Here is a 21,054-nt window from a genome sequence, read left to right on the forward strand (position 1 = left end):
TTAATGGTTATCTAAATGTGAGTACGGAATGAATTATCACACTGAAAGGTTTCTCAGTGGAAAACTTGACAAAGATAGGTAAACTTGGAAAAGATATTTAAATTTTATTTATTTACTGAAGATTTATTTATTTATTTATTTTTTAAAAGATTTTATTTATTTGTTTGACAGAGAGAGATCACAACTAGGCAGAGAGGCAGGCAGAGAGAGAGGAGGAAGCAGGCTCCCCGCCGAACAGAGAGCCCGATGCGGGGCTCGATCCCAGGACCCTGAGATCATGACCTGAGCCGAAGGCAGAGGCTTAAGATTTATTTATTTGAGAGTGAGTGAGAGGGAGATTAGAGAGGGAGAGGAGACTCCCACTGAGCAGGAAGCCCAACTCGGAGCTAGGTCCTAGGACCCTGAGATCATGACCTGAGCCAAAGGCAGATGCGTAGCGGCCTGAATCACCCAGGTGCCCCGGTGTTTAAACTTTATAGATGAGAAAGAGCAAATGACTCCTACAGCATTTTTACTTCATTTGGTTGGATGTTCTTTTCGAAAGAGCATAAGAATCAAAGCCTGGGTTAGCCTGTGGCCTGTTGCCTCTTCCTTCCTGCCCACCCCAAATACTCTGGACTTTTGAATGCCTCTTCCTTTCTGCCCACCCCAAATACTCTGGACTTTTGAAGGGTAGTCTGGAACTGTGAAATCAGCAGAGGCTCTTAAATTATCTTCTTACCAAAAAATTTTAGCAGTAGCATATCACTATTTTTAGATACTTTTAACATCTCATTGTGAAAACTACTAGTTACTGTTTCTATGTAACAAGAGAAGACAGTGACTTTCTTATGGTAAGTTGTTTATTGTAAGATAATTTACAAACATCTTGCTGTCTTTATTGGTTAAACAGTGGACCAACAATTTCTTCTGACAAGGACAGCAGTAAGCTAAAAATAAAATCAGCTGGCTGAATTTTTCTTCTTTACCTGTAAAACAAAGTACAGAACAAATAAAAGTCAGTTTTGGAGGGAAAAACAGCGATATCAAGAGATAACACCTGTTTAAGTGGGGTTTAAAGAACTGACTTTACATAATAAAATGTTACTATAAACTAGCTGTTCTCAAATTTTGGTCTAGGAACCTTTCCATGGGGTCCATGAAGGCAAAACTATTTTTCTTATATGCCTGTTTTACTCATTCTGAAGAGTATATGGCATTTTCTAGAGGCTACATGATGTGTACTATCAGGACAGAATGAATGCAGAAACAGGAAAATCTAGCTCTTTTCTGTTATGTCAGACACGAAGGGGTCCTGAGAACCACCACTTTTCACTGATCTGTATTTAATATTTCAAAATAATGCTAAATCTCTATTCATAAAGTTTATTTGATTAAAACAACAAAAAAGCCCCTGGCATTACCCATATGCTACCACAAGCTGGCAGCTACTATAAATGGGCCAAAATCTACATCTCAGAGAATCTGTTTCAGGGTTGCTTAATCAGCGTCAATCATATCTAGCTGGATTTCTTTTGGAGGGGTTTGGGGAGAGAGTGTGAAATACTGCCACTTTACCTCTTGCCTGAGGGCGAAACTTGGTTTTCATTAATCCCTGGTTATTATGTTAGGAGAAAAGACAAAACAAGCCAGTCAAGAAGCATTCCATGCTAGTTAATCAGGCATCATTTCCAACTAAAAACATCCATTTCCGTACTCGGTATCTTGAACATACGATGTAAATTCGTTACCAAAATACTCGTTTAAAACAGATTCAATGACTGTTATAAAAAGTTACTAATTTTGGTCTGGTTTAGAACAATAAAACCATGTTGATGCAAGAAGGCAAGACTACGCAAGTATAACTGAAGCCACTACTTCTCCTATGAATAGCACACAGTGTATTACCAAAGAGCCAAATGTGTTTGTATTAAATAGTACAGTTTTAACCCAGATAACTGATAGGTTACAGAGCATGCAATCCATTCATATAAACACGCCAAGCTTGGACTGCACAGCCAACCCTTAAGAACGGATTTAGTCTACTTTTCTAGAAAGCCAAAATTTAACAGTCAATTTCAGATTCTCAGTTTTTATGTCCCAATCTCCCTCTCCTCGTTTCCCTTGGTTTTGCTCCTCTTTAGCCAGGTTTCCCAAGTTTCTAGAGTCCTCAATACTGCAGATACTGTATCCTCACATTTTATTCCCAGCATTCCCTTTTCAAGAGCCAAACCGGATTCTTGGTTCTTTGGAAACCTTCAGAAGGCAGCTCTCTCCCCCAGGCCTCCTCACACTTACCACCAAGAAAACAGCTTAGCATTAGCAATATGATACACACCAAGGAAGAGAATGAATAATATGCTTATGTAATCCTCGCCTGAGCCCCCACATTATAGAGGACAAAACTGAGTCACGGAGAGAGCATCTCAGCCAAGTTTATCACGCTAGTAAGTGGCAGGGCCATTCATCATTGCGCTGTGCTCCCTGACGCTAAAACAACATTAGTGACTAGACGAGAGATGGGTTAGTCTTAACAAAGTCATGCTTGGAAAGCAAAATAAGACAAGGACGCCTTGGCTAGCAAGGCTGATGGATCTGACTGACAACTTATACAATGGTCTCCATCAGTTTTATGTGTCTCTTTGGCATTCTGCCCAGTTTCTATCCTGGACAGACTACACTTAAGGACCAACTTAAATTTCACCTTAGTGACAAACCTATCTATCCCTACTTCTTAAACATGGATCCACATTTTCATACAACTAACGAAATGTTTTTTCTCCCTCTTCTGAGTTTCCATTCCTTAGGGCACATCACTCATTCACTCAACAAATATTTACTGAGACGGTATGTGCCAGGTGGTAGGGCTACAAAAGTAAGACACGGTCACTCCCACGCCACAGGAGTATAGGCAAAGGCAATTCCTAATAAAATAGTGTAAATGCTGAGAAGGGGAAGCACAGGACAGTAAACGATGCCCCACCCGAATGGTGAAGGAGGACTTTCTGAAAGAAAGGCTTCTCTCAGTTCAGCACAGAGAAGTGGGAGTCTATCAGAGGAAGAATCCAGGGTGGAAAGGAAGAAAAGGGCATTTCAGGCAAAAGCGCACAACATGTTTGTAGAACTGGGAGTACATCCATGCGGCTGAAGTTCAATGGCGGTGGCAAGACTAGATTAGAGAGTCTAGTGGCCAGAAAACACAGGATTCCGTATCTCAAGCTAAGGTGTTTTGCAGGATGATTAGGTAAGAGAATGGATTCTACTCTTTTCCTAACAGTCTGTTGCAAGGTCAGACGGTAAATACTGTAGGCTTTGTGAATCACATACTGCCTCTTTTTTTAAACAAAATAACTCCTTCAAAATGTCAAAACTGCTCTTGGCTCTGAGCCACAGTACACTGACGCCTTTTCTCCTGCAATTTCTAAGGTGTCTCTTTTCCCTGTGAGAGCTGTGAGCTCTCTGAGGGCAAATATTGTCTCCCCTACATCCTCAGTGTCAAGCACAGGGTCTGACACATTAGGGGCCCTTGATATCCTTGTTAATTCAGGAGAGAAATGACAAGGATCTGCATTACGTGGCATCACGTAATATCAAGGGATATTTAGAAGGTAAAATTTACAAAACTTAGTCATCAATTAAGAGGAGGTGAGAAAGAAGAGTCAAAGATAACTTACTATATATTTACCTCTCATCAAGATCACCTGCATGTTTTTGTTATCCTGTTACAACACCAAAGCCTTGATCACATCCTCTGACACTTCCTAGTGCTGAACTTGGCACATGGTGGGGGTTCAATTTAGTCATTTTAAAAACAGAATCCCCATTTTCTCAACCCAGGCTTCACAAACCCTAACATATCTAGACAACCAAGAAATTTTCTTGAGGAAAATGGTACATTATTATAAGGTACTAATATAGAAAATTTAGTTAAGGAAAGAACCAATTTTGACCAAAATTTACCAAAACACCGGAGATTTACATGAAACCAAACCCAAAACCAGTCCTACAGGGGGAAGGCTTGCTTTATAATGTTTTAAGTTCCAAAGACAGGTTTTATAAATGATAGTGAATTATTTATATCCTTATTCCTAATGCCTTATTCCTCATTCCTAATCATTTACATCCATACTCCTAATGGTACTCTAAAGCTTTCCTAATGTTCTAGAATAGCAATATGCTGATTTCTAAAAAGAAGAAACTAACCCAAAAGTTTCGGTGTGAGACAAGCAGAAAAAACAGAGATCTCATTTTCACCAAATCTTAATTAGATTACAAGGTTAGGCAATGGATCGTTTCACCTTGAGCAAAACAAAACTGAAAGCGAAACGCTCCCGTTCAGCCAGCAGACACGGAGAGAGGAGGAGAAGTGTCTGAAGGGTGTCCATCTGCTGCTACTTACAGAGCTGCTGCACCAGAGATGATTTCAATCAACTCTTTCGTGATGACAGCCTGGCGGGTGCGATTGAACGTCAAAGTCAGTTTGTCAATCATTTCGGCTACAAACAAAACAAAGGGATTAGACAACGCAATCTAATACTAGAAAGAATCATTTGTTCCTTAACATATTCACAGATGCATGTTGCTTAGTTCAAAAATAAGAATTTTTATGTCTCTTTGGGTAGCAAGCCTGCCCTCTCAAAAATTTCACAAAGGTATTTCTACCTCTTCCACAGACACCTCTTCAAAATACTTGCAAACTCACTGCTACCAAGTTTCATATACTTCCTTTAAGGTAGAGATGATTATTTTTCCATCTTTTGAGATGAAAAACTCAAGGAAGGACATGGTCATTGGTCTAAGATGTCACGGAATCAGTGGCAGAGCCTGGGACCAGATTCTTGTTCCCTTGCTTCCTGGTGTGCTTAGGGACGGTAACGTTTGGCTACAAAGGTCCTCACGCTACGCTCAGCAGGAGAGTGCTCTCAGAGGAGACCCGCTGTTGCTTACAAGCGTTCTTGCTGGCGTTGTCCATAGCCGTCATCCTGGCACTCTGCTCACTCGTGGTGGATTCCTTTAGCGAATAGTAGATGATGTTGGCCAAATTGTATTCTTGGTAATTCTGCAGCACGTCGGCATCGACATCGTCATAGATGCTCATGCTCTCTGTTCAAACAAGGCACAGATTTCTTTGAAGTTATACAGTAAAGAGGGATTGAATCAAAAGAGCTTACTACTATAAAAACCCTTAATAATTACAGAGCAGAAGTCAACAAAGTATTCCGTTCTCGCAGTTTCATCTATTCCCACTCCGCGAGTACGGCAGATTTTCAGAATATAATGTGCGGAAGCAAAGCACCTGATACTCTACTACAAATGCTTAACGTAATGAAAACTAAGAAGCCAACAATTAAACTAACATCTCCGCATTTCATGGTCATGAAGTCCTCTGGACAGCATACAACTGGCACAAGGTAAGCAAATACTCAGTAATTTTTTTTTTTTAATAAAAGAATTAATGAAAAAATGGAAACTCGTACAGAAATCCCAAGCCAGCCATCTGATAATTGGAGAAATCTGCAGGTGTCCATCAGGAAAAATGAGAGGGAAATGGGATACGAAAGTGTCGGGGCAGGAATCAGAAGCCAACATACATCTTGTTGATTATGCTGCAGAAATTTAGAGGCACAACTCAACCTTCATTGGTTAGGGAGAAGTGCTGAAGTACTATTGTATTTCATCAAACTTAAAATGCTGTGGATGATACCCCTGATTTTGGAACCATTAATAAAGTAACAAGAGTCAATCAATTAAAAATGGCATGCCACTGACTGGTAGGAACATCCCAACCTCAGAGACATGAAAATGTTAAAGAAGTGTACATCTTAATACATGAGATACTATGTATAGAAGGAGGAAATGCCTCGGGAAAATAAAATCGGTTCCAGAATATTATTTCTAGGACGCTTCACTGAGCAATGATGACGTTACTCCACAGTAGGACAAGAGAACTGAGTGGGTCAACATCAATCAGTTCTGGTCACGACTCCGGAGCTGCTACTCGGGCTGTGCTTCGGCAGAGTTCCCAGAGACGGCAAAGCCAATTCTAGCCACGCTCTTCCATCTTTGAGAACAGAAAGCATGTGGAATCATGTATTTATTTATATTCTATTAATGAAGGAATGGAGTAGGAGTCATTAATGAATGGATTAAGAGATCACGGACGCCACTGACAGATGGTGATAGAGCCCGACTATTCGGCGGCTGCCGAAAAGGCCACCCTGACAAACACTATTTTCCCAAACATCTAAATCTCTGCTTTCTACACAGGAAAACACCTTTCCTGCAAAAACTACTTACCAGCACTTGCAACGGTTTCAAGTGAAAAAATGGGCTTTTCTTCTGTCTTGTAGGAGATGACAGACCTAGAAATTATACAAATATCAATCTCAAAATAATATTTTAAACTGTTAAGTATTTACTTAAAGTATGAACATAAGCATGAAAAAGCTTTGATTTCTAAGTTTTTCTTGCCTGAACTGATTAAAGATGATAGACCCTTCATCAAATTCATATCCAGAATTTAGCAGTTCAAGGGCAATGACGGATGCATCTCCAAAAGTAGGAGGTTTTCTTCCCACTTCTTTGAAGGACACCAGAAACTGGTCCGAGTGAGTCCTATAAGAGAATCAGGAGATTACACAGAGTAGTGTAAAGGAATACGTCTGCCTAAATAACACAGGGAACGAGGAAAAGTATTATCACTGTGAATCAAGTTTTTTGGCGGGGCCAGGGTTCGGGGGATAACAGGGATGCCGTCACCGAATGGAGTTGTTCCATCCACTATCATGATTATTTAGTGGCTGCAAGAACTAAGGACTAATCATCAGGCCTCTCTTGTGCTGTATTTCTCTCCTTCCCATCTCAATTAAATGCTGCTGACTTCTGACATTTCTAGGCTGTGCTGGCTTGAGAGTCCTCGTTCATTTAAAATGCCAACTGGCTTTTGATATTCCTGTCGTGCTCCACTCATGGGTTGGATGAAATAGAAACAGGAGACAAGTAAAAAACAGAAGAAATCTATATATTCTGATAGTCCTGAAAAAATGCAAATAAAACCCTCTCTGTGGGTATAAAAACAGGTAACCAAAAAAAGGACACCGTGCTGAGAGAGACGATCGAAGACATTCCCCTTACTCATGCTTGCACCCACTGCCACACCAACAGTATCTATTTCAATTACCTATGAAGTATACCCCTGATTTTATCACCAATTCCAACAAGCATGACTTCCTTCCCGGCTGCTGTGAGCGTGGCCACCTCATTTTTCATCTGTTTAGCAACCGAGGAATGAATAGCACCACAGAGCCCTCGATCTGAGGACACACCGATAAGCAGGTGCTTCTTCTTGTCTTCAGGCACCTTAATATCAGCTTTTTCATACAGAGCTTAAACACAAACAAACAAACAGCAAGAATTTAAAACTATGTAACATATACAAAATACACCCCAAATCCCTAATTTACCAGACTTGAAGGAGTTGGCTGTTTTCGAAACGATGCGTTTTAGTTCAGGTGGCATCAAACAATACAATCAAAGCTGTCTGTGTACTTGATCCATCTACCATCAGGCTGAAACCGTGAAGGGTTCAATCTCTGTATGATAAAGGCTCCAAAAGCCAATTAATGGCCAATTTACCTCAAATGTTGACTTAAAGAAATCTCTAGTACAACTGAAGAATTTATAAGGAGGCCCGAATCACAGAGTACCAGCTTACCTAGCCTTGTGAAGGATGCAGAGCTTCAGGATACAAGCAAAAAAGTAAGAAGCAGGTACTTACTGACCTGCTCATATAACCTGCGTATCAACTCTACAAAAGCCGCTGGCATTAAACCAGCAGATGCCACTCTGATTTTGGGCATTGCTTTGACCACCTCACTGGGCTGGTCCAGTCTTGTAAGCAGCAGGGGCCAAGAGGGGATAAAAAGGATGAAATATGCACAGATTTTACTGGGGAAACAGAAGAAAAGGCTGTGGGAGAAGGCAGGAAGGAGTCAGGAAGGCCATCACATCCTGACGCAGGTCTGACCTGCAGGAAGGAGGGAAGAGGGCTTGGGTGGCAGCTTCCCGGAGCACTGTGCAGTTTAGGGGAAGTTCAGCAACACCGCTGGGGGGCTGCACGTCTCCCAAGGACGTGCCTGCTCGAGCATCCTGCCTGCTCAGGGACCGGCTAGGCACCGCCTGTGGGAAGCGTGGCTTGGGTGCGGACGCAGGGTGAATTCAGTGGCTGGGCCCCCGCAGGTACAAGGCGTGTCCTCACGGCCACCACAGTCACCCATCTCAACAAAATTCCTGCCATCACCTCTGTCATTACAGAGCAGGAGTTTTCTGATTCAAATATTTAAGATGATCAACCACTTAATAGCTAACAGTTAGTACTGGGTTTGAAGGACTTCAGAACTGATCGGCAGCCATGGCCTGAATTTTTAATGTTACCACAAATAGTCTAATCAGACCTGTAAGCCAGCTGCTTCTTTGTGAGATAATTTTGTGATTATGGGCTCTGGAGGGAAACAAATTTATTACATTTTCTCGTATCAGCAAGAAAGGTGAATAGTGAAGTAACTTTCCCTTTCCATATAAACAGGCTAGAGTAATTTATCAACCAAACTTTACTGAGCCACCAAGGTGCTTCGGATTTATTGTGCAGCGAATGGGACTCGTGAGAGCAAAGGGCTGGAGGCGATAAGGACGGCTGGAACCTCGCCTACCTACCAACTGTCCTCTGACCCGTCACATGAAACTGAATGTGGCATTTTTAGAGCGAGGACTCATTTCCACCACAGCCTACTGCTCTATCATCTTCTCACGCAAAGTTTTTTTTTTTTTTTAAACCAGTATAAATGGATGTTTAAAAAATATGAAAGAGCACAAGAAACTTTTACATGAGCAATTAAATCTAACATGTAGATGTATTAATACAGAGATAATACATAAATTTTCTTCACTTTGGAAATAAGCAGAATTTGCCTTCTTTACGGTTGACGTTTAAACGTTCTACTCACGTATTCCTGAGTCCTGTCCATGCCTGCCCAGTCACCTCCGCTGCAGGGTATCACCTTCGCACCCCGCAGTCTCAAACCAGCAATATCACAACCTCATAGGATGAAGTCGAGCACCTGAGTTGAATGCACTATATTTCTAAGTTCTTTTGAATATATAGTTAATAGTCTGGGCAATTTTTCAGAGTATTTTCAACACGCACAGAGTCACATACAGCAGTTAACAGGCAGGCTTTGATGCCAAACCACCTAGGCATGTGACCTTGAGCAAGTTAATTGATTTTAGTGTTTCTCAACTGTAAAGAAGGGACTCTAGACATTCCGACCCTCGTAGGGTGGCTGTGAAAAATGAGTAACGTCAAACACAGAGACTGGACCTGTTGTCACCAAGCACCAGATAAGTCATTAGTGGTGATCTCTGTTAAACAGTTCTTTGTAATTTGTGAATTACACCCTTCACTTACCCAAAGACCCAATCCCGTATACTCGGGCTGGTTTCAGCTCCCTCTCAGCTCGGGCATATTTTGCTGCTGCTACCATTTTCATAGACTTGGTGATTTTCTGGATGTTTTTGATTGACTTTAGTCGTCTGGTAACTGAAAAACAGAAGTACTGTGTCATGCTAAAAGGGTTCTCGTTTCACTTGTGAATTTATGGCAGTAGCTTTCTAAACTGTAAGGTAGAAAAATCAGCACTTAGACGATCGACTAACAGCACAATGCTGAGGCTTGATGTCAGAAAGAGTACCGAGCAAAGGTTAAAAGCCAGCTGCTGCTCAGACAGGCAAGGTGGCCACGTGAGTGCTAACAGAAGGTCAAACCCAGCTGCCTCTTAGACAGGACAGGATGGCCACAGCACATTATACATTTAAAACATTTAAATACATTGTCATGTATTTAATTAAAAAACATTAAGTATTAAAAACATTAAATACCATTGTCATGGTACAGACAACAGAATCAGAACAACTGTGTGTTGCCTCACACTGGTCTTTTCCAAAACAAGTTCAATGTCACACACATATGAGCTAGAATTATTCTGTCAATTTTGATCAAATATACAATGGGCTAAAGCAGCATATTTTTATTTGTCAAAATTTAGCTTTTCTTCATTCACATATTGAGATAAAGTACTTACTATCTTTTAAAGTTGCCATATTTCGAACTTGGATCCTGAAAAGGAAGGTTTTAAAAATATTTTAGTTTTCTGAAAACAGCCCCATAATCTAAGAAAAACCATCAAAATTAATGAATTTAAAGAATGTCCCACAAGGAAACAATCTATTAAACACAGGACTCTGATATACATATATTTATACACACACATATATATTTAAGCCCTTAATGATACCAAACCCTACTGCCAAAGGCCTCATTTTGTCTTCCCTAGCACAGACCTTCCACCGCAGTCACGATGATCAAGTTCACACATGCTCTTGCCCCACCTTCATGCCTTTGCCTGTACTGCTTCCACGACAGAAAAGTCTTCTTCCCCTTCTCAGGCTATCCAAGTATACTGAAAACCAAGGTCAGCCCCCTCTAAAAAGCTACCCTGAATTCCTTAGTTCGCTGAAACTTCTTCAAGTAACACTTAGGATCAAGTATACATTCTAATATGACCACACGTGTGAAAGTAGTTTATTTAAACCAATTTTTAACTTCTCCAACTCATGCTAAGCAAGGCACCTGGGTGGCTCAGCCGGTTAAGGGTCTGCCTTCGCTAGGTACTGGGATCCAGCCTATAGTCTGGCTCCCTGCTCAGGGGGAGCCTCCTTCTCCCTCTCCTCCCCACTCATGCTCTCTCTTTCTCTCAAATAAATAAACAAAATCTTTAAAAAAAAAAAAAAGGTACTAAGCAGCTACTCTGCTCCTGGACATGGTCTGTGACCACAAGAAGCTCACTATTATCTCATAAACAAGATTCATAAAAACTTAAGATTTACATAAAATGTACGTTAAATATTTTTCTAGTCTTTATGACTGAAGTGCTAATGCACAGAAGTAAAAATGATTTGACTTAAATATATGTTAAACACACACATGTGTATATTAATAAAAGCCACATTTATAAGAGATCAATACCAGAGGACTGCCATCTTACTAAGGAAGACAACATGTTATCAAACAGAAATTATCTGTTAGCCCTTAAATCTCTACAAAGTGTATGCATTGGCTCAGAAAGCTCCATGGGAGAACGGAAGAATCTGTAGATTTGTGCATAAATAAAGAAGGCCTAAGGAGGACATTCCCAAATAGGACGTACTCTTGAACCTGGAGACACAGGTTGGGTTAAGTTTAAATTTTATTTTATAGGTAGCAGGGAACAATGAATATTTATAAGCCACAACCAGTTTAGTTTTTCAGTGAAGTACCACGGACGGCAGCGAAACCACAAACTGACGCTGGAACACTGACGACATGGGGACTCTGTGGGATTGCTGCAGCCTCTGGACTGAGAAGGCAAGAACCTCAGCTACCGTGCTGGCAACAGGAAGATGAGATGTATGAGCAAGTTCTTAAGAGTGGAAAGGAAACCAGGAAGAATGATTTCCACTTTAATGACCTGAGTAGATAGCATTGTCGTTAACCAAGGTAGAAAAACTGAGTGGGGATGATCTCTCTAGAGATAATGAACTTGATTTATTTTTTAAAATTTTTTCTCACCATAGCACATACTTTCCCCACTGTCCATCACCTAGGCACCCTATCCCTCCCACCCCCGTCCCCTCCAGCAACCCTGTTTGTTTCCTGAGATGAAGAGTTGAGATAATGAATTTTAATGAATATGACACAAAGCCCATGGGATGAGGTGGAAATGTCCAATGGGTTTGGGAAAAATGTGAGATTTTTGAGACTTGAGAAAGAGAACTGTAACTCATGGAAGATGAAAGCTGGTACCAAAATAGGCAAGTAGAATTAGAAGCAGAGGGAGTATTTCCTAATTTTATGAGGCCAGCATTACCCAAATATCAAAACCAGATAAAATCATTTTAAGAAATGAAAATTAGAGGACATTATCTCTCATGAACATAGATGCAGAATTCCTCAACAAAAGATTAGCAAATTGAATCCAACATGTATTAAAATGAATTATACACCACAACCAAGTGGGATTTACTCTAGGTATACAAGACTGGTTCATCATTTAAAAATCAAATAAGCGGCTCAGTGGGTTAAGCCGCTGCCTTCGGCTCAGGTCATGATCTCGGGGTCCTGGGATCGAGTCCCACATCAGGCTCTCTGCTCAGCAGGGAGCCTGCTTCCCTCTCTCCCTCTCTGCCTGCCTATCTACTTGTGATCTCTCTCTGTCAAATAAATTTGACATTTTAAAGATTTTTAAAAAAAATCTTTAAAAAATCTTTAAAAAAAATCTTTAAAAAAATCAAATAATATAATGCATCACACCAACAGGTTAAAGAAGAACAATCATACGGCCAATAGATGCAGAAAAAGTTTTTTACAAAATCTAATGCCCATTCACAGTAAAAAAAAACAAAAAACCAGCCAACCAACCAACAAACCCTCAGCAAATTATGAACAGAGGATTTCTTGAACCTGATATAGAGTATCTACCAAAACCCTCTGTGGTTTAATGATGAGAAACTACGATTTTCCCCCTAAGACTGGGACTAAGGCAAAGATGTCCTCTTTCCTTACTCCTATTCAAAACTGTACCGGAAGTCCTGGCTTAGGCAGTAAGACAAAACAGGAAATAAAAGGTATACAGATTGGAAAGGAAGAAATAAAGTTGCCTTTGTTCATAAACAACACGACTGTCTATGTAGAAAATCCCAAAGTATTGGCAAAAAAATCCTCCTAGACAATTTACAGCAAGGTTGCAGGATACAAGGTCAAAATATAAAGAAGTCAATTGCTTTCTTTTCACAAGTTATGAACAACTGGGAATTTCAAGTTAGAAAAATAATAGCATTAAAAAAAAGAAAGAAAGAAAGAAAAAGAAAAACAATTAGCATAGAATTGTAGACTTAAAAATGGTGGTACAAGGAGCACCTGGGTGGCTCAATGGGTTAAGCGTCTATCTGCCTTTGGCTCAGGTCATGATCCCAGGATGGAGCTCTAGGGTTGGGGGGTGGGGGTGGTGCCTGCTCACCAGGGACTCTGCTTCTCCCTCTCCCTCTGCTCCTCTCCCCAGCTGGTGCTCTCTTTTTCTCTCTCTCTCAAATAAATAAAATCTTTTAAATAAATAAATCTATAAATATATAAAATACATACAGAAATATAAATAATTCTTTCATAAATGGTTAAGATGATAAATTTATGTGTTACTTTACCACAATAAAATAACACACAGAAAAAGACATATAAATCTAACAAAATATGCTACAAGAAAACTACAAAACTGATAAAAGAAAGATCTAAATAAATGGAGAGAGATTCCATATTCATGAATAGGAAGATTCAATGTTACTAAAATGTCCACTCTTTCCAACTTGTTCAATACAATTTTAGACAAAACCTCAGCAAGTTAGTTTGTATATATCAATAAATCGATCTTAACATTTATATGGGAAAGCAAAACACCCCAAATAGCCAACACAATATTGAAGAACAAAGCCAGAGAACTGACAGCGCCTGATTTAAAGACCTAGTATGATAAATCTGGTAATCCAGACATTGTATTGGTGAAAGAATGGGCAAGCAAATCACGAGAAGAGAAGACAGAGCCCAGAATTTCACTCGTAAGTGAGATCAATAACAACAACACAATAAATGGAAATACAAACAAACTGGCAGTTGCCAAGGTGAGAGCGGTGGTGGTGGATGGGCAAAATGGGTGAGAAGGGAAGATACAGGCTTCCAGTTACAGAATGAGTAAGTGAGGGGAATAAAAGACACAGTGTAAGTCAGAGAGAATCCAGAAAGAGACCCGCACGAATACAGTCAACTGACTCATGGCTGACACAGGAGCAAAGTCAGTTAAGTGGAGAAAGGATACTTTTTTTTTTTTTTTAAATATTTTATTTATTTGACAGAAATCACAACTAGGCAGAGAGGCAGGCAGAGAGAGAGGAGGAAACAGGCTCCCTGCGGAGCAGAGAGCCCAATGTGGGCCTCGATCCCAGGACTCTGGGATCATGACCTGAGCCGAAGGCAGAGGCTTTAACTCACTGAGCCACCCAGGCGCCCCGAGAAAGGATACTCTTTTTCTACAAGTGGTGCTGAACACCGGACATCCATATGGAAAAAATATTAACCTACATAATAATTCTACACTTTGGGGCACCTGAGTGGCTCAGTGGTTTAAAGTCTCTGCCTTCGGCTCAGGTCATGATCCCGGGGTCCTGGGATGGAACCCCACATCAGGCTCTCTGCTCAGCAGGGAGCCTGCTTCCTCCTCTCTGTGCCTTTCTGCCTACTTGTGATCTCTGTCAAATTCATAAAAATCTTAAAAAAAAAAAGCTTTAAAAAAATAATTCTATACCTTTCACAAGAATTAACTTGAATCACAGATCTTAAGTGTAAAACACAAAACTGTAATACTTCTGTAAGATGTCACAGGAGAAAATCTAGGTGCCTTGGGTCTGGCTCTAAATTTTTAGATAAAACATGAAAACCATGATCCATGAGAGAAAAGTGATGAAGCCAGACTTTATTAATTTCAAAAACTTATGCTCTGTAAAAGACACTATTAAGAGAAGGAAAAACCAAGCCACACATCAGGAGAAAATGTTTACAAAACATGTATATGATAGGGGCGCCTGGGTGGCTCAGTGGATTAGGCCGCTGCCTCTGGCTCAGGTCGTGATCTCAGGGTCCTGGGATCGAGCCCCGCATCAGGCTCTCTGCTCCGTGGGGAGCCTGCTTCCTCCTCTCTCTCTGCCTGCCTCTCTGCCTACTTGTGATCTCTCTCTGTCAAATAAAAAAAAAAAAAACAAAAAAAAACCATGTATATGATAAAGGACTGTTAGCTAAAACATATAAAGAACTCTTAAAACTCAACAGTAAGAAAACAAACCTAAATAAAAAATGAAAACATCTAAACACAAGTCTCACTACAGATAAACACATGGCAAATTTGCATTAAAAAAAAAAGGTGCTTAGTATCTATCATGTCATTAGGGAATTCCAAATTAAAACAATGAAATATCACTTCACACCTGTAAAAATGGCTAATTATTATTATTATTAATTTTTTTTGAGAGAGGTAGGCAGAAAGGGTTTTTTAAAAATATTTTATTTATTTCATAGAGAGAGAGATCACAGGTAGGCAGAGAGGCAGGCAGAGAGAGAGGGAAGAAGCAGGCTCCCTGCCGAGCAGAGAGCCCGATACGGGGCTCCATCCCAGAACCCTGAGATCATGACCTGAGCCGAAGGCAGAGGCTTTAACCCACTGAGCCACCCAGGCACCCCCAGAAAGAGAATCTTAAGCAGGCCATAGGCCCAGCATGGATCCAGGCACAGGGCTTGAACACACTACCCTGAGATCATGACCTGAGCTGAAACCAATAATCAGATGCTTAACCGACTGAGCCATCCAGGTGCCCCAAGAATGGCTAAATTTTTTTTAAAAAATGATAATTCTAAATGATGGCAAACATGTGGAGCAACAGGAACTCTCACTAATTGCTGGTGGGAATACACAATGGTATGGCTACTTTGGAAGATTGGAAGATGGTTTGACAGTTTCTTAAAAATCTCAACAGTCTTAACATATGATACAACAATCTCGCTCCTAGGTATTTACCCAACTGAGCTGAAAACTTATGTCTATACAAAAACCTGCACATGAATGTTTATAGCAGTTTTATTCACAATCGCCAAAAACTGGAAGCAACCAATATGTCTTTCAATATGTGAATGAATGGAAAAACAAACGTGTACATCCATACAATGGAGTTATTCAGCAGTAAAAATAAATGAGCTATCAAGCCATGGAAAATATGGAGGAACCTTAACTGCATATTGCTAAGCAAAGAAGCCAATCTGAAATACTATATTCTGTCTGAGTCCAACTATCTGACATTCCAGAAAAGACAAAACTATGACAAGAGTAAGATCAGTGGTTGCCTGGATTCTGGGGAGAGAGTTTTAGGGCAGTGAAACTAGATACATGTCATCACGCACTTGTCAAAACAACAAAAAGAATGACCTTAATGAAACCACGTACCTTAAGAACGTATCACTATGGTTTCATTAATCGTGGTACATATACCACACCAATGCAAAATGCGATTTAAGTGGAGAAACTGCCCAGAGTGGGATGTGGGTATACAGAACTCTCGTTACTCAAGTTTTCTAGGAATCTGAAACTGTACTAAAAAATAAAGCTTCTTTACAGTATCTTCAGAAAAGGATATTATAAAATTATGGTTATGATCCCATTTTTGTGACTGTATGTGTTTATGTGCATAAAAAGTCTGAAAGATCATAAACAAAACATTATTTTTAACAATCTCTCTCTCTTTTTTTAAGATTTTATTCATTTATTTGAGAGACAGAGCAAGCACAAGTGGCAGGCAAGAGAGAAGCAGGCTTCCCAGATGAGCAGGAAGCCAGCGTGGGGCTTGATCCCAGGACCCTGGGATCATGACCTGAGCCAAAGGCAGAGGCTTCACCAACCGAGCCACCCAGGCGCCCCAATAATCTCTTGACTTATTTATCTTACTACTAGTATTTCTTTTAAAGATTTTATTTATTTGACAGAGAGAGAGATCACAAGTAGGCAGAGAGGCAGGCAGAGAGTGAGAGGAGGAACCAGGCTCCTCACTGAGCAGAGAGCCCGATGTGGGACTCAATCCCAGGACCCCAGGATCATGACCTGAGCCGAAGGCAGAGGCTTTAACCCACTGAGCCACCCAGGCATCCCTCTTACTACTAGTATTATGCAGCCATAGAGAAAGAAATATAGAGAAGAGGACAGAGACTACAAGAAAAATGAGATTAAGCTGTAAGAATGGATCCACTAATGGAAAAGATAAAAGCGGTCAAATACTTCCAAGCTCTGGACTTCAGAGCACACTTCCTGACATACCAACCATTCCATTAACATCTTTTTATAATGGAAAATAACATCATTTGTTGATTTTTTTTTTTTTTTTTTGGTGTATCAACTTGTTCACTCCGACCAATCTAAATGTACAGAATGAGGAGCGACATTTGGACATTATGGATTTAGGATATTCCAATTTAAGGGACGTAAGTTTCTAGTCAGAGAATATGGGGAATAAATCTAACTACATGCCATATTTGGATGAACACAGAATGCTTTGGTTTCCCTAAATATCCCAAGTGAGAGGTATGAAGAGGTAGATCTTTTGTGATTCTTTATGCTGGCACACGCCCTAATTTTCTACTTTGAAGTGCTCTCATGTTTAGCTTTCATTCACTTCTAAAGACATCGATGTTACTCTGTTTTTAAGTACAACTTGAGTACATACAACAGAAAACCATAAGCTGACCCCAACTCTCTCTAGGGGCAGCTTGCTTTACTGAATATGTAATTTTTGCAAAAGAAAATACAAAGTTTTGAATCAGCTATTTGTTCTGGAATACTGCAACAAATCCTGAGAAATCCTTGGGAGATTACTAGAGAAACCTGAAACATATCAGATATAGTGGACAGAAAAGTCAGAGTTGTGGATTACCATTTTTTTAAAAAGATTTTATTTATTTATTTTTGTGTGAGAGAGAGCGAGCGAGAGAGTATGAACGGGGGGTAGGGGGATGCAGAGGAAGAAGCAGGCTCCTCACTGAGCAGAGAGCAGACGTGGGGCTGGATCCCGGGACCCTAGGATCCTGACCTGGACTGAGGGCAGATGCTTCACCAGCTGAGCCACCCAGGCGCCCCTGTGGATTACCGTTATTCACTATGATCATACAGCAGTGTTAGCAAAACTAAAAGTAGTAGAGAAGGGAGCCAGCAAGGTTGCTGGGGGAAGGATTCCTCAAAGAAAATACAGAGTTTGCAAGACTGTGAGGGTATATAATGCTTTATAAATATAAACATTAATGAAGCAGCAGCAGCAGCAGCTAATTCTTAGGGAAAATGATGAATTAGGTCCAATTCCAATAATAAATGATTGTATGAAAGTCCATCACCTGCCTGTCCACCAAAAAAATAACTCCCTGGCACTTCCTCCCCCACGATCACCCATGATCCAGTCTCGTTTGGCAAGTACAAGAAACCTTCTGACATTTTATGGAGGAACTGCATAATGTTGTTTACAGTTTTCAGTTCCTGTCTTTGGACGCACACCAGCATTTCCCCTACCACCTCTGTTCTGTACCAACACGGACTCATTTAACCGTCGTGTAACCCAATCAACTGTGCACTATTATTACCTCCATTTGACAGATGAAGAAATAGTGGCAAAGGCACTAATGTGTCTAGGGTCACACAGCCAGGTGAGTGGCCGTCGCGATCCAAATCCTGGTAGCTGGCTCCCGAGTGGGTGGATCTCCTATACCGCACACCCTGATGCCTCACATTTTTTTTTTTACTTTTACAAATAAACATCTGCCACCTCAATTTTGGGATGCGATCGGCCTTCTGTCTCCTGAAGTGCCATTTCCCTTCCTTTTCAGCGCACATAATTCAGTTTATGGCTAGTGATTTGCTACTGTAACACACTCCCGCTTTAGAGAATGGGGAACACGAAATAGAAATGTATATTCCCCTGATTTGAAGACAGAAAAAAATCACACTTGTCTTCCTTATCTCCATTTTCTTAAATGCAACTTAAAAACAAGTTCCCAAAATTTAGTGTATTTTACTGATACCCTAAACAATTAATATAACTTCACTAAGATTTTAATAGGGCCTAATATTTAGCCAATGTCAGGAAGCTAACCTCCCTGAAACAAAACCTGTAAAAATAACAAGCTGCATTTTTAAAGCTTCCAATAACCAAAACAGAAAGTGCCCCTTTATGGTTCCGTAAAAGCAAAGCTATTTTTTCTCCCCTTCCAAATTAATTCTGTGGAGTGTGAAACATTAAGGTGGTTTTCATTTCTGAATTTAAAAGGCAATTATGAGTGGGAAGCAACAGGGGACCCGGAGTAACAGAATAACTTGAAAATGTTTTCCCTCAATGCTTGATGAATATTCATAACCTACCAGGTTAAACCAACATTCTAAAGGTAAGGTTAAGGTCAGGACTACAACCTATCTATCTGTCAAGGTAGGTTCCAATTTAGGAGTCTAGCAGTTATGTCAGACTACTCTTACTTAAAACCATCCTTTATTTTAAGATTTTAAATTGCTTTATAAGGTTTTTTTTTTTAAATTGCGACAATTTTATGTAAAATATTTTATCCCAGTTTCAGAAACTCTTTCCACTGGATACTACCTCAGGTAAAAATACTGACAGATGACATTTCTGCACAGCAACAGGGGAAGGAGAGCTGATGTTTGCTGAGCACCACTGCACGCCAGAAACTGTCCCGTAAAGCTAAGACCATATGTATTTGTTTACCATGACTTTTTAGTACTTTCCACAGTACCAACTTGGTGCAGGGCAGACACCCAACAAATGCGTGCTGGGTGATTAACAAATGGGACAACCTACGTGACAGAGAATCCAACTAAGGTGATTTAATTGCCATGAGTACTCATTTTCAGTATTAAAAAAAAAATCTGACTTTGAAGGCAAATCCATCAACAGTTTTCGGTGGGTATTCACACCCGATTTCACTACCTCATTACCCTAATTTTTTTCTCTACTGTTAAGAATTCTTGGCTTAATGAAAAACGAACCTATTTCCATTAAGGCTCTACAGTCCCTCCGCAAGAAAATTAGGACACAAAATCTACTTTTGCGCTGCAGCTCGTTAGCATTCTTCCTTACTGTGAAACCGAAGAATTGCGACACTCAGCTTTTAGCCAATAATCTCCTCAGCACCGTGTCTGAAATTCTTCCAGGCTCTGTCTCGCTTCAAGACATTTCATCCTATTGTATGGTACGACCCACAAATCAACATTTATCTGCCCATTGCTTGGCCTTCTAATACGCAGGGTTTTATCCCGGAAACCGATGTTTAAAATCCTTAAACTTGCACGGCCGTTCACAGACCGCGTTTGACAGCCATCCAATCTCCTCCTCAGGACCTTGGGACCATTTCATGACCTTGCAGGGTTACTGCTTCAACATAATGGTTTCAAGACAGTGCTAGGCGTCTCTACCTTCTGATCGCCATCAGACGGATTTTTAGGGTCCCTCTTGCACCCGAACTACCACAAGCCCACGAAAGCACGTATTTTACACAGCAGTGCCCAGCCATGAGCCCGCGCTGCGGGCTAAGCGCTTAATACACGTCCCGGCTGAACCGAACGGCTCTGAATGGCCCATGCAAACCCTGCCCAACACTAGAGGGTTTCAAAAGGCGTCAAGGGCAGAAAGCACAGCTTAACCTTCCCCTCCCCCTCTGTGGGCCCGGGGACAGACTCCTCGGTCTTCGCCTGTGCCCGGCACGCAGCAGGGCCTCCGTAAGTATGTATTAGCTGAGTGAATCCAAGACCGCCCTGAAATCAGTTCAGACTAAAGTCTCAACCCCGAGGTCCCAGATGACCGCTCCTCGTGGCCCTCACCCCCCCACCCCACCCCGCCTCAGGAGACGTGGCGAGCCCTTGCTGTCACCGCAGCCCCTTCGTGCACCCTTCCCGGATCGGAGGGGCTTCCGGCAGCTCGGGCTTCTCCGGGCCTCCTCCGGACAGGGGTCCTCGCAGGCCCTGCGACCCCTGTCCCGTCCCACTCGCCTCCACTCGCTTCCTCCTTCCCCTGACCGAGCTCCTCCATTCCTCGTAACCCTCCCGTCCCTTCGCAAGCGACCATACCATTGCGGCTGCACTGCCCAGCCCGAGAGCACAACGACGCCCGCCCGAGAGAACATGGTGGTACCGGCCCGGCTGAAGGTCGGTGAGACAGGCCTCACCGCGCCTGCGCGGGTCCTTCTCCAAGCGCCCTCCCACCCGGCTTTCTCCTTCAGTCTCGCTTCCTCCCGCCAGAAGGAGGGAAGCCTCGCGAGCGTTGCGGGGCTCAGCCTCCTGAAGCCCCACCTCCTTCCTATTCGCGGCTGGTATTTGTCCCGCCCACCCACCCTCGTCAGCTTCATTCCGC

At 41.4% G+C, this 21,054-nt stretch overlaps 1 protein-coding gene across 2 annotated transcripts; it reads right to left on the reverse strand.

Annotated features, from left to right (window-relative positions):
* Positions 1-824: 824 nt before the first annotated feature.
* ATP5F1C (ATP synthase F1 subunit gamma) lies at positions 825-20,923 on the reverse strand. Of its 2 annotated transcripts, XM_046010754.1 has the most exons (10): positions 20,772-20,923; positions 10,116-10,150; positions 9,443-9,574; positions 7,160-7,364; positions 6,451-6,594; positions 6,277-6,341; positions 4,927-5,082; positions 4,379-4,475; positions 1,558-1,594; positions 825-968 (listed from the first exon to the last, which is right to left on the reverse strand). In XM_046010754.1, exons 1-9 carry the CDS (start codon positions 20,825-20,827, stop codon positions 1,588-1,590), a joined length of 897 nt encoding a protein of 298 aa, XP_045866710.1. In that variant the 5' UTR covers positions 20,828-20,923; the 3' UTR covers positions 825-968; positions 1,558-1,587. The 2 variants fall into 2 exon arrangements, with proteins under 2 accessions (XP_045866710.1, XP_045866711.1); XM_046010755.1 differs by lacking the exons at positions 825-968; positions 1,558-1,594 and having other exon boundaries at positions 4,375-4,475.
* Between the last annotated feature and the right edge of the window lie 131 nt (positions 20,924-21,054).

The sequence above is a fragment of the Meles meles genome, chromosome 7 (genome assembly GCF_922984935.1).
Source record: "Meles meles chromosome 7, mMelMel3.1 paternal haplotype, whole genome shotgun sequence".
Classification (NCBI taxonomy): Eukaryota; Metazoa; Chordata; class Mammalia; order Carnivora; family Mustelidae; genus Meles; species Meles meles.